This window comes from Phaseolus vulgaris, chromosome 8 (genome assembly GCF_000499845.2).
Source record: "Phaseolus vulgaris cultivar G19833 chromosome 8, P. vulgaris v2.0, whole genome shotgun sequence".
In the NCBI taxonomy this organism is placed as follows: domain Eukaryota; kingdom Viridiplantae; phylum Streptophyta; class Magnoliopsida; order Fabales; family Fabaceae; genus Phaseolus; species Phaseolus vulgaris.
The window spans coordinates 7,989,309-8,003,055 of NC_023752.2; the positions used below are offsets into that span (position 1 = coordinate 7,989,309).

General features: G+C 28.4%; 1 protein-coding gene across 7 annotated transcripts; it reads right to left on the bottom strand.

Annotated features, from left to right (window-relative positions):
• Positions 1 to 2,551: 2,551 nt before the first annotated feature.
• On the bottom strand, positions 2,552 to 7,954 carry LOC137825955 (uncharacterized). Of its 7 annotated transcripts, XR_011083386.1 has the most exons (8): positions 7,639 to 7,954; positions 7,287 to 7,540; positions 6,758 to 6,935; positions 5,555 to 5,818; positions 5,263 to 5,467; positions 5,012 to 5,158; positions 3,209 to 3,508; positions 2,561 to 2,830 (listed from the first exon to the last, which is right to left on the bottom strand). XR_011083386.1 is itself a non-coding variant. In XM_068631773.1 (7 exons), exons 3-7 carry the CDS (start codon positions 6,770 to 6,772, stop codon positions 4,479 to 4,481), a joined length of 1,077 nt encoding a protein of 358 aa, XP_068487874.1. In that variant the 5' UTR covers positions 6,773 to 6,896; positions 7,287 to 7,540; positions 7,639 to 7,954; the 3' UTR covers positions 4,256 to 4,478. The 7 variants fall into 7 exon arrangements, 5 of the variants coding, with proteins under 5 accessions (XP_068487874.1, XP_068487872.1, XP_068487873.1 ...); XR_011083385.1 differs by having other exon boundaries at positions 2,552 to 2,830; positions 7,287 to 7,950; XM_068631773.1 differs by lacking the exons at positions 2,561 to 2,830; positions 3,209 to 3,508 and adding an exon at positions 4,256 to 4,924 and having other exon boundaries at positions 6,758 to 6,896.
• Positions 7,955 to 13,747: the final 5,793 nt, after the last annotated feature.

The following is a 13,747-nucleotide window of genomic DNA, read 5'->3' on the forward strand; positions in this document are numbered from 1 at the left end:
AGTTGATACACTTGGACCTTTTAGGACAAAATATATGGTCTAGTCATTGTTGATGACTTCACTAGATGATTATTGATGGTTTCTTTCTAGACAAGTGGATCAAGTCAACTGTAATATAGATCATAAAAGGGGTAGTCGTATCCTCGGGAACTAGATGTAATCACATCACATGCACTTTCATTATAAAGTATGATCATATTCATTGAAGTCTTATAAATAATTGTAAGCTAAAGAGATTACAAGTTATATTAAGTTGAAACTAGGTGCAAAAGAAGGAAGATTTCATATCTGATAACATGTTGAGATTGAATAAACTTTGTAACTCTTCTGCACTTAAATGATTATAAATGCAATGTAGTTCAAATTCACTACTCTGCAAGACCAAACCAAATTCACTACTCTGCAAGACCAAACCAAGTTAATCCCTTAATCATGGTTATCTAAAAAGCAAACTACCAAAATCAATTACTTGACTTACAATAATTTGAATATGAATTTCATACATGAATCTGAAAAATGCATGTGACCGGTTCTCCGCTGGTATGAATTCTCCAAAATTTCAAGTATATGAAAGGCATTGAAGTTCAATAACCTCTTTTTTTTGTCACTATCTGCCTCCATCGGAGAAGTGTGAAGGCTCTCTTCCTAGTCATTTGCCTTTCAGGGTGAATCCGAGTAGCATTTTTTTATTTGTGGGTATTTTTCATTCTTATTTGCAACCTAATTGACTTCTACATACTTCTCACAAAAATGCTATAAAAGCAATCCAGAGGAAATTCATGGGTTAAACGAAATGTTTTTATGTTTTTATCAGTACAAAGAAACATGGATGGATTGATGGATATCTTAACTCAAATACAGAACCTACATCCTCATTAACCTCTAGCCTCTACAAAAATCTTCAGATGTCACCAAGGAAATCGATTTAAGGTTATTAAAAGAAGCATGATATTATGTCCGACAAAAGCAAAAATGGATATAGGCTACATGTTTCAACATTTTAATGTAACCATACATCATAAATGAGTGGTGTTTAATATCCAAAATCAGAAGTATCACAGTATCAGAGTATCACATGAAAGAATAAACAAGTACGTATCAATAGTTACTCTTACTTACATTGTCATTTACCTCAATGACGCACGCACCACTTAGATTGTGAGTGAATCACTATAAACCATTCACGTTGACACTGTTGTTGGGAAATCTTAGAGGAAGAAACATCGGAGAGATATTAATCAATCGGTCACATATTAACACACCAGGAACATAACATCATATCTTATCCTCTATCCATTTATAACACTAAATAGAAAGAATTTTCTCAAGTATAATTAAAATGTAATTGATAACAATGAAAAAGCTTAGCATATATAATTAATAAATGCACTAATTGCAGAGAAGACAACAATATTTTGGATTTACCAACAGATTTCTTTACAATTTTGTTGGTGTGAGATACACTAATCATCGGTCACATATTAACACACCAGGAACATAACATCATATCTTATCCTCTATCCATTTATAACACTAAATAGAAAGAATTTTCTCAAGTATAATTAAAATGTAATTGATAACAATTGAAAAGCTTAGCATATATAATTAATAAATGCACTAATTGCAGAGAAGACAACAATATTTTGGACTTACCAACAGATTTCTTTACAATTTTGTTGCTGTGAGATACACTAATCAATGGTGCGGAGCAGTTTCGAGTTTCAGCAAATATTAAACGTGTTTGGAAAAGGGATAGTAAAAGTAGAACGAAGGAGAAAGGTAGCTAATTTGCATATTAATTAATAAAATTAACTTATACAAAGTCAATAACAGCAAGTGCAAAATAGACAGTACAGTTGTTTGTGATTATATAACGAACTGATAATTGTTAGCTCTGGCTCTTAGGTCATTCGACATTATCTATTAGTTTATAATATAAGTCATACTCTCCATCAAGCAATTGTAGTTTTACATGAAAGTAAGACAAATACTTCATAAACAAAATATTGTAGTGTGCAGGGATCCACACAAAACATGTCACAACAAATTCAATGTACTCTTTACCAGCAAACATGTCCATGCAGAAGAATCTTCCTCTAATAATAAGACATCATTCTCAAGTACTAGAAATATGCAACAGTAGTGTGAAAAATCCACCAACCCAGTCAAATCAACCAACTCAGATATCTCAGTACCAAAGTTCTTATCAAATCAATCCCTGGTGAACATCTTTTATGGCCAGATTTCTCAAAGTCAATTTCAAACTAACCCACGGTTAAAAAAAAATCAATAATCTAATCCAAATTAAAATTTGCAATAACAATGATATCAGTGATGATGATAAACAATCACATGCTCATTAATTACTTCTATAAAACTAATGAACCAAAAGGTTACAAGTTACAACCCACAAATTAAACAATTGCTTTATTCACTTCTAAAAAAACTCTTTGCAACATTTTATTTGAACTTTTTTGCTAATTCAAATCGCAAGTAACTAAAATCAAATTTGAAGACGACAGTTCTATTTCTGTTATAGAAATAAACAAGTAAAAGTTTTCAACAATTTGAAAACTTTATTCATTAGGAGGTAGAACATATTCCTACTAGAAAGAGATAATATACAATCAGTGGAAGATAGATCATATTGGCTTATCTATAATTAATTTCATGGTAAACATCTAACTTCCGAGAATTTCTTTCCTTTACATTCTGTTGAAAGTATCAGGCAAGAATGACAATTCATTCAACAGTGTTTCTGAAGTATTCCACCCACCGTAATCAATGTCTAACTAGTTGTATACAAAAGGTTTCGCCAAAATAGAGAAGCCTGAAATACCAAGAGCAAAATGTGAGACATAAAAAGGTCCTACAAAAAATGTAAACCTTACAAATGAAAAACAACACTAATTGTTAGAGAAAATACAAGTAAAAATTCTAAATTCTTAAAAGATTAATGTTAAAAGGTTATGTTTTCCTCCTTAATGATCTTTACTAGTAAAAAACTAAAAACACTTGAAAATCTTATATCTTTGTCTCATCATGTGACAGTCTTACCCAAAAATTAAAGCAAACTTGTAGTTAAAAGCATAAATGAGCTAAGCTTGGTCAAGCTTGCACCACAAATGCAGTATTAATATGGTGGTCTATTTCTCATGGGATCAATAGATTTGAAAAACAAAAGAAACTTGAAATAGCTTGGATTTACCATGAAGAAGATCCCGTGTCATTTTCCATGTAGTCATAAAACAGGATGCGGCCATAAGGGGACAAAGAGTAGCCTTCCTGTGCTTAATGCTGCCAACTCGAGTTCAGTTTCAAATTCTTTATAGTGAGAATAGATCCTCTTCATAGGCACTGACTTGCAATTCCTGAGAAAACATTTATACACTGTAGACGCACCATATATACTTCTCACTCATGTTTTCTGTCATCCTCATGATATCTTCGTACACATGAGATGTCATATTCATATGAAGAATCGCTAGTTTTGGATATCAGTAATTAACTGTCAATTCCATAGTTCATGAAGTCAGTAACTTGTCAAATTATGTTTCAATATGTAGGGTGGGACATAATACTGTCAGAATATAAACCTTAACAAAATCCTATACAATTAAAAGTTGGCATGTAAACTTTAATGCATAAAATTACACAATCCAATCAACTTCTGATTTTTTAACTTAGGATTGAAGAAGTAATATAAACTACATGACTAAATAGCACATGTGTGCAGCAATGATCTAAAATATAAGACTCCCAAGTTAGAAGCAAAACTGAAATCTGCATAATCATTAAACAACTAGAAATATAGATTGAGAACTGTACCTAACTTCTTTCTCTACACAAGCAATCACCATGACAAGTTATTACAGTCAAATTCTCCTCCCAATCACCAAGCATGCCATTAGATCCAAACTGAAATTGCATCTAAAAGAATGGCTTTACATAATCTACCACAATCCCATTTGAAAACTAGCACTTCGAAGTTCAATCATGGGTGAAGCACTGGCCAACTATACCTTCAAATGAACTTTTAATTTCATTCTCAAGTACTAGAAATATGCAACAGTTGCAGTATGAAAAATCATTCTCCAAACCAAGTATTAGAGCTTTATTCATTTTTAAAAAACTCTTGCAAAATTTTAAAATATATAACGAGAGTGGTGGGATAAATTCATTACATTAACCAAAGCCTGAACAATTGAAGAAAGACAGTCCTATTTCTGTTATCGAAAGATAAAAAGAAATAAACTTTTAATGAAACAATTTGAAAACTTTATTCATGTACAACATATTCTTACAAAGAACTAATGTACAGACAGTGAAAGATCGACTTATTGGCCTTATCTAATGATCAAAAGCTATTAAACTATATTGGCCTTATCTAATTACCAAAAGCTAATAAACTAAAGAATAGTGTTATCCACAGCACAGCAGGTCCCCTTTGTGTCAGATTGCAGCATCAAAAAATTCCTCTATGCGTTACCCTCGGAATGAGTTGAAGGTGGTTGATAATCAGAAAAAAGATCATCCAAAAATTTCTTGTCTTCAAATGAGAAGTTTGTCCAATAATCCACATCAAAATCAATGCTTGATAAATTCATGTCTGACTGGTGGTTCTGTGTTTCCTTGTGAAGGGTGGAAACCTCATTTGGTATTGAATTTTCCAAACTTTGAGGTATAGGAGAGGCAATGTATTGTTTGTTAGTATCTGAATTGATAGGAGAAATGTGAAGGCTGTCTTTATAAGTAATTTCCTTTTCAGGATCAACCATAACTTTGCTGTTTTGACAATGAGAAACAACATCCTCATTACATGTTGTAACAGCAGGCTGAAAAAATTGTTTGGTTGTCTGTGTTTCAAGAATTGATGAGTTGGTGGATTGTGGTTGAGTCCTTGACAATGGGAGCGTGTTTAGAGCTGAGGGTGACGATAAAGTAAGTGTAAAAATTAAATTGATAACATGACAAAAACATGTATACTCAACAGAAACAATTATAATTATACCTCGAAATTGATTTTTCTTCCCAGGTGGTCTGCCACGAGGTCGTTTTGCAATTGTAGGCTCAGCTTCACTATTTTTTCTCTTGGTAGACTGCTGCGACAGTACATTGCATGTGTTCTGTACATGGGCGGTGGTAGCAGTACACACACCTAACAAAAAAGAAAACCACAATTACTCACAAATAAGAGTTAAAAACAATAAACACCATTCCAGAATTTTGAATTGACGATTAAACAGGGAAAGAAGTTTTTACCAGAAGAGACATTCATTGGGATTGGGCTAAGAAAGACATTGTAAGTATTGACAGCATTGTGCATGTCATCCAACAACTTCTGAACTCTATATTTTTCTTGAGTGATCGCACACATTTCCTGATCCAAGATTATCTTTTGTCTTCTCAAACATATATAATCAGCGAGAATTTTGTCCAAATTATAATCAGCGGAAGTGTTGGATAGCTAGAAAACAGAAATGAAAGAATTAAAGAAGTGTGCACAGTGAGAAGGAGAAAAAGAGTTGTGGATCGTTAAGGGATGAAGTGAAACCTGAATGAGTGGCGAAGCGGCGAAGAGGGAGGAGGCCTCCATGCGGAAGGTGGCTCGTGTTTGGAATAAGTTGTTGGCGCAGAGGTAGTCATCTACTATCAATGCAACTTCAAAAGGGGAAATATTAATCTTTTCCATGGATTCTCCCACTTTCACTGTTTCTTGCATTACAATCTTGTTCTTCTTCTCAGAGTCACCAAATTCAAACCTTGATGAGAGTGGAAGGGAGGGGATCGGCCAACCCTTGTATAGCTGTTCTAGCGTCTGCATCGTTGAATCGGATACTTTATCTGCTGTTTGAAACTCTTTGGAGAAGAAGATCATTTGCCCAGGAATTCTAGCTTAGCGCTCTCTGAAGGCTCGGCGTTCTTATTTATAGATACTCTTCTTCATTCCAATTTTTTTTTAAATATTTTCTATTGTTTTCGTTTTCTAATTTCCTTTTCACTTTTTAACATTTTTTCCTTTTTTAACATTTTGATGTTAGAAACATATTGAAATACATTTTATACAAACTTATAAAAACCAGACCGTATTATATTTAATATAATATATTACTTTTTAATATTATAATATTAAGGATTTTACTATAATAAAATAATTAATTAAAAAATATTAAAATATTAAAAAAATAAAAAAATAAATTTTATTAATTTAATTTTGATATTTACACAATAGTTTTAAAACTGTTAAAATATTATAATCCATTTTTCTAATTATTTATATTATCTATTTTTTTCTCCACAAGTGAAAAATGATTTAAAACAAAATTGCAGCATAATTGATTATGATTTTTTAACTTAACGGTGATATTTTAATATAATATATTATATATCCTCAAATTCTTGTTATATTACAAAAAAGTCCTTAAAGATAATTTTCATCTCAAAAAGTTAATAAAATTTAAAATTAATAAAAACTTAATTAAGAAAACTAAACTCAACTCAAGAGATTTAAATGACAACTGAGTAATTTTAAAGATTCAAAATAAAAATTTAAGACTAAAAACAATAGTAGGGACACAAATGAAACAACTACATATAGGCAATAGAATGGATTAAAAAATTTGTAAACAAAATTTATGAATCAATGTATGACTACTCCATAGTCATCCTACAATTTCTCCAAGCCTTTACCATTCACTAATGAATATTGCACCATGCTAATGAATCAATTCCAAATCAATTAGCCAAATTAACTTACCTGACACGGTCCCATGCAAATTCCAGTTCTGCAGAACTCAATTCGCTTACTGCACTAATTTACTTCCAAATCAACCTGATGCTGCCTCACATGCACTATTTGATTTGAACCAATTGGGTTACACCAGTTGCACTCAACACTGAACAACAAATTCAAGTTGCAGATCACCAAATTAAACCTGAATTGGCCATTGATTCCAAATCACCAAAATTGAATTAACAAAAAATTTTCAGCTGTAAGAAAACATCAACTCAGTAATTTTGCACCAAAACTGTGCGGCTGCAAACAAATAAAACTACTTTTAGATTTCCACAGCTGGAAAACAAAAATCTGCACCAATTCTAATGAATCAATTCATCAAACAGTTGGCACCATAATGGTTCTAAGACAGAATGTACTTCAGTATCAGATTTCAGCTGATTTCATTTCTATTCCAGCAATTCAATTATTTCAAACTTCTGAAAATCATTTCAATATACGCAATTCAAGTATCAATTTAACCAAAATTTAAAAACAGATAATTGCTCACCATTTGTTTGATAATTTGATTCTATCATCAACTCAGTTTCTAAATCACCATTCCAAGAAAAGCTCCTTCACCAACTTGCTTCAACAACTCATCACCAATTCCAGCATATTTATCAGGATTTGAACCGATTCAACAGTCCTAACAGAATTGATCTCATTTACAAATCAACACAGATTCAGCTGACGCATTCCTCGTGCAAATTGTTTCCAGATTTCAATTCAGAACAGCAATGCGCTTAGACACGCATTCAGCAACTGCTTCAACGAAAATTGTTAAAGACGCACAAATCACCACCAATGCCTCTAACTTCTTCAATTCAACAAAATCTAAATTACACTGGACTTCACCGCACATTGATTTTCTTCGGAAATCACCGCGCTCCAGTTGCGTAGCACATGCTTCTAACAGTTTCAAATAGAAAACACTTTCACCGATCTCTTGCAGTTCCAATCTCCTCAACGCAATCGCTCTGCAACAGTAGCACTTATGTACTTCAGCGAACACGAACCGAAGAGAAATTGTAGTGTTCCGCTCAATCTGGAATTCCCCCAAAAACAATATTACCGCATCAACGTTCAACAATTTCAGAATTGAAGAAGGAAACAACTCGAACCACCGAAGATGAACAAGATTAACGCAAATGAAGACACATGAATAATGTCATGTATAATAAGTAATAGTTAAACCATTTATATTATGTATGCTTAGATTTCCGATAATGTTAATTATTATATTTAATAATCAATAATCTATATCAATATAAAGACTTAAAAACAAATTAAACATATTTGGAATGTTAATGATTAATATGATTATCTAAATTCACTCTACAAATAAAATAGAGTTCGACTATAAAACATATCTTTATACAAGCTTTAACTATAATGTTCAAGATTCTCTTCACTTTTGGATTCAGATTTGAACACGTAATCCAATGCAATATTAAATTAATTCTAGAAAAGATTCTAATAATTTACACAATTCATCTCTACTCACCCACAAAATAAAAACAAAATTCACCACTTTATATTGAAATCATTATTATATCTTTTTACTTGAAATAACGTATATCAACTCTTTGGTTAGATACACTAATGAGACTTTTGTAGATTTTTCATGATGGCATGCTGCTTTATCTTATTGGAATAAGTTTTTTTTTTTTAAAAGCATGTGTCTTTGGGTAAAAATTAGTAATCACAATTTTTTATTGTTATTGTCATGGGATATGATTTTATTATTAGTAAGAAAAAAATAATAATAATAAGAAGGATACCCGAACCCTTCTGCATCACATCCTAAACAATTATCATCTATTTCTACTTGTCCAACTTAATAAAACATCATAAATAGATAACTTCATTAGCACAACCTATAAATCTAATATTTCATAATAACATTAAGTGACATAGAAAACCTTACTCTGTTTTCCAAATGAAAAGTTCTAAACAAAAATCAAAATAAACTCATGTTAAAGTCCAAACTACAAGCATTACACGCCACGATCCGAGCACTGTTATGTTGTTAGGTTTTTTTTTTTAAGATGGTAGACATAGGTCATTGTTGTGTTTTTTTATAGAAATTATGGTGAGAAATGAAAATCGAAGTTACTCAATATTTGCGTAATTTATGTTTATGTTTTTTAGAGTAATTATATACTTGTGAGGTTTGAATTTTAGCTTATGAAAATAGGTTTTGCGTAAGGGTTGAGATATCCTAATACTTTCTTTTATTTATATTTTTTATTATTAGTAAAAATACATAAATCTTTAAAAAAAAATTATATTATTGAAAAGATAATAATTATTACATTTCTCAATATAATGTATAATTGATGACATTACAAATATTAATCAAATTAACATATTTTTACATGCGGATCAAATTTATTCAAAAAAAAATTGTGGATTATATATACTTCTTATTTAATAAAATTCACTTATTATTTAGTTTTTAATAAATGTTAATTAATAAAGAAAAAGATGTCAAATAGAGTATTAGGCGATTCTACACAAAATAATATGTTAAAAATTAGTGGGCATACACATGATGCATGTGTCACTATTCACACAAAAATACATTATCAGCATATTTAAAAACCTAACTAAATAGTTGGCATTTCAATCATATGTAACAGCATTAACTATAATTAACTGTCAGAATTATTTTATATAGCAACTTTGAAACCTTGTATTTAATTATTCCTTGAAATAGTATTGTTATTACATCCCTCTATAGTTAGGAGTGTATCAAGCACCTTTTTATTAGGGAATTTTATTGTGCAATTTTGAATTAAACATTATAAAAAAAATGAAAAAATTTAAAAAAAAATTGAATATATAAATAAATCATGTTTTGTATGATATAATTTCGTTTTAAAGATGTCATATTATCAAAACATCACTTAGTTTAAAATTATAATAAAATAGTATTGAAAAATATTACTTTAGTGTTTTTATGGAAATAGATTTACTACGATTTTGCTTAACATAATTGGTATTAATTAATTTTTTTAATTATTAATAAAGGTGTGTTGCTAACACAATTTTAATGTTATTTAATTAAAATTAAAGTCATGTTCTAATATTTTTCTTTCAAATTTCAAGTTGTTTTTATCATGCATACGGTTTTATTTTAAAAAGTGATTGATATTTTTTTATTAATTTTTATGTTAAAATCTTATTTATGAAAAAGTAAATTCATTGTTAAAAATAACAATTATGCCAAAATAGCATATATTAAAAACATAGAAATTAATAAAATATTATATTATTTTGGTTGGAGGATTTGTTTGAAATCATTCATTCTAATTTTTTAAATGAAATATTAAAAAATATGTTATCTTTATTTTGTAATGTATTTAATAAAAAATTTAGTGAAAATATTAAATATTTTAAAATTCTTAAGTTTGCTACTGTGTAACTTTGTAGGGTTGATTTAAATAGTTAATTTAATATTTTAATTATTTTAATATAATTCATTGTATGTGTATTAAATGAACAAAAATTGAATGTATGATATATCATGTGAAAAAATGAGTAAACCATTGAAATTGACTTATAGTAGGCATGAAAGTTGAGTCATAACTAAACCAATAATTCTCATTTTGAATTAAATGAATATATAAATATATAAAACTAACATAATTTGCATGACAACCTAATTACAAACCTTATTAATTTTCATATATTTTAATATATATTAATTTTATTATAATTACATAATTGTTAATTTAAAAAAAAATCAACTATGTCTTATTTTTTTATAAAAGAACAAATGTTAATTTTTAAAAATTTAACTATAGTGTCTACTTTTGTTATAGCTAATTTTTTTATTAAATCAGTCCACCGTTTATTAATAATAACAAACTAATATTTTTTTAATTTTGATATAAAAATTATATACACATATGCACAACTTTAACTTTAATTAAATAACACCAAAATTTTATCATCATGACTTCTTTATCTTTAATCAAATAACATTAAAGAAGATGTTTTGTCCAGAAATTCTAGCTTCAAAGCGCTATCTGAAGGCTCGCACTCCTATTTATAGATACTGAAATTTTTTTATTTTTTTATTTTTTGAATTTCCTTTTCTCTTTTTAACATTTTTTTCTTTTTTAAACATTTTGATGTTAGAAACATGTTGAAATACATTTTTATACAAACTTATAATAACCAGACCGTATTATATTTAATATAATATATTACTTTTTAATATTATAATATTTAGAATTTTACTATAATAAAATAAATAATTAAAAAAAAATATTAAAATATTAAAAAAAATTATTAATTTAAGTTTGATATTTACACAATAGTTTTAAAAACTGTTAAAATATTATAATCCATTTTTCTAATTATTATCTATTTTTCTCCGCAAGTAAAAAGGGATTTAAAGGAAAATTGCAGTATAATTGATTATGATTTTTTAACTGATATCTTAATATAATATATTATTTTTAATGTCATAATATTTATAATTTTATTAAAAAAATAATTAAAATAAAAATCTTAAAATATTAAATTAAATAAATATTATTAATTTAAATTTGGATATTTTATACATTAGTTTATTTTAATGTATTTTTACTAAGATGTATAATTTTTGTATTTATTAAAATTTTAGAATAATATTTTATTCTGATTTTAATTCATGTTTTTAATATTAATTTATAAAAAATATAATTATTTTTATTTTTATTTTTATTTATATTTTCAATATTAATTTTTTATATTAAATTATTTTTTAAAGAGAATTTGTTGGCGTAGGAGTATTGATCCACTGTGTGAATGCAACTTAAAACCTATAAAATTCTAATTTTTGACTATAAATGATATTGTTAATATTAAATTGAATTTTTATCTGGTTAAATTTATTTTGGGTTATGGTAATGTTACGTTGTTGTTTTTGGGTTGCAAGTAGTCATTTTGAATATACTAGATATATACGGGTTGTAAATTGATATTGTAGTGTTAAATTATGTTTTAAACTGTTAAAAATTATTGAATTGATAGAATATATTTTGGATGAATTTTGAAAGGGTTTTGAGGTACTATATTATTTGATTTTTTCTGATATTTTTTGTTCAAGTAAAAGTGTGAGTGAGAAATTTTCGCTCGAGTAAGATGTTTCTCGTTCAATTAAAAAATCAAGATAAAACATCTGTCTTTTCTAGAAAGAATTTTAGCTCAAATGAGAATCTTGACGCTCAAACGAAATCAAAGTTAGCTGGGAGAAAGTTCGGTTAGCTAAGAAAGAGTCACATGATGTAGAATATTTATTTATTGTACAATTGATGTATTTTGGAGTTGAGTAGTATTCAGTATATGTGTATATAGTAGATAAGAAGATTTAAATAAGATATGTGATGAATGATGTGCAACATGTTTTATAAACTCTAAATATCACTTGGTGTGTGGTTGATGATATGTTGTGTATGTTTAGATATACATGATATTAACGCAATCTCTTGTAATTGTTAGTAGTTATTAAATATAGCTATTAAGATGTGGTATAAATATTAAATTACGAGATTGATTAAAATATTTATATTCTAATAATATTGATTTGGTGAAGAGTTGATGGAAGATTTCATACACTAAATTAAGAGTTGAAGACCTAAATGCTCAATTGGAAGTGTAAAAATTACCACCTCACTATATCACTTGGAATTGTCAAAAATATATCTACTAAGAGAATAAATTATTGAATTTTCTTAAAGTATTTATCTCTATATTTTAATTTAATATTAGTTTTTCAAAAAATTGTTAATCTTTCATTTAGACTTAGATTAATAATAATTGATATTATTGATATATTTAATAATATTATATGTTTAATAAAAAAACTACCACATATTTTATTTTATATTGTTGTGACGTTGTTATAGTTATGATTTTTTATACCAAATACGTATGTAGTAAGTAAGAAAGAAAACATTAAGCACAGTAGGATTTATTTATATGAATAGAGTTTTAATAATTGTTATATTTCGAAGAATATTTGTAATAACTTAAGTTTTACATTATGTTTATATTTGATAGAAGTAGGTTACACTATCGATATAACAATATTTTTTTTTTTAAATAAAAGCTTCCATGTTAGGTATCACTATGCAACTTAAGATCTCAGCTAGGCTGACACTTCAAGTTACAACAATCATTTACCATCACATGAAAAAAATATTATTGAACAAAAGAAAAATAAAAAAAATAAAAAAAAATACAAAAATACGGGGGGACTATACCAAAACCCATATGTTAACAAAAACGATACATAGGTAGACTATACCTATTCATAAAGAATTCTAAGAATAGACAAGGTGGAAGCCTATTATACCAAAGAAAAGGCTCTCTATGAAAAAAATCCTAAATTAGCCAACTTATCAGCACACGCATTTCCTTCACGAAAAATATGAGTAACCGTAAACCTAATTTTCCCATAGTAAGTAAGACAAGCATTCCATCGATTACGAAGCATCCAAGGAACAGTTGTCCTAGCAGTAAACGCAGCACAAACCAAAGCAGAATCACATTCCAACCAGACATTAGTAAGCCCCATCTTTTGAGTTTCCTCCATAGCATGTATAACCCCATAAAACTCAGCAACCAGAGCAGTCTGAACTTCAAGAAATGCAGAAAAAGCTCCAATAAATTCCCCCATACTCCCACGAAAAATACCTCCGCAAGTAGCAAGATCAGGATACCCTCTAGCAGCCCCATCAGTGTTAATTTTAACCCAGCCTGGTGAAGGAAACTCCCATCTAACAGGAAGAGGACGTAAAACTTTACCAGTACGAGTGTTAATACCAAAAAACTTGAGCACATTGAAATCGAACATATCATTCTTCATTGAAGCTTTAGACGAATTACCCACTAGACAAGTTAAATCTTTAATAACCAAAATAGCCCTAGAAACCTCAATCTTATCCTGAAAACGAGCATAATTCCTCATACGCC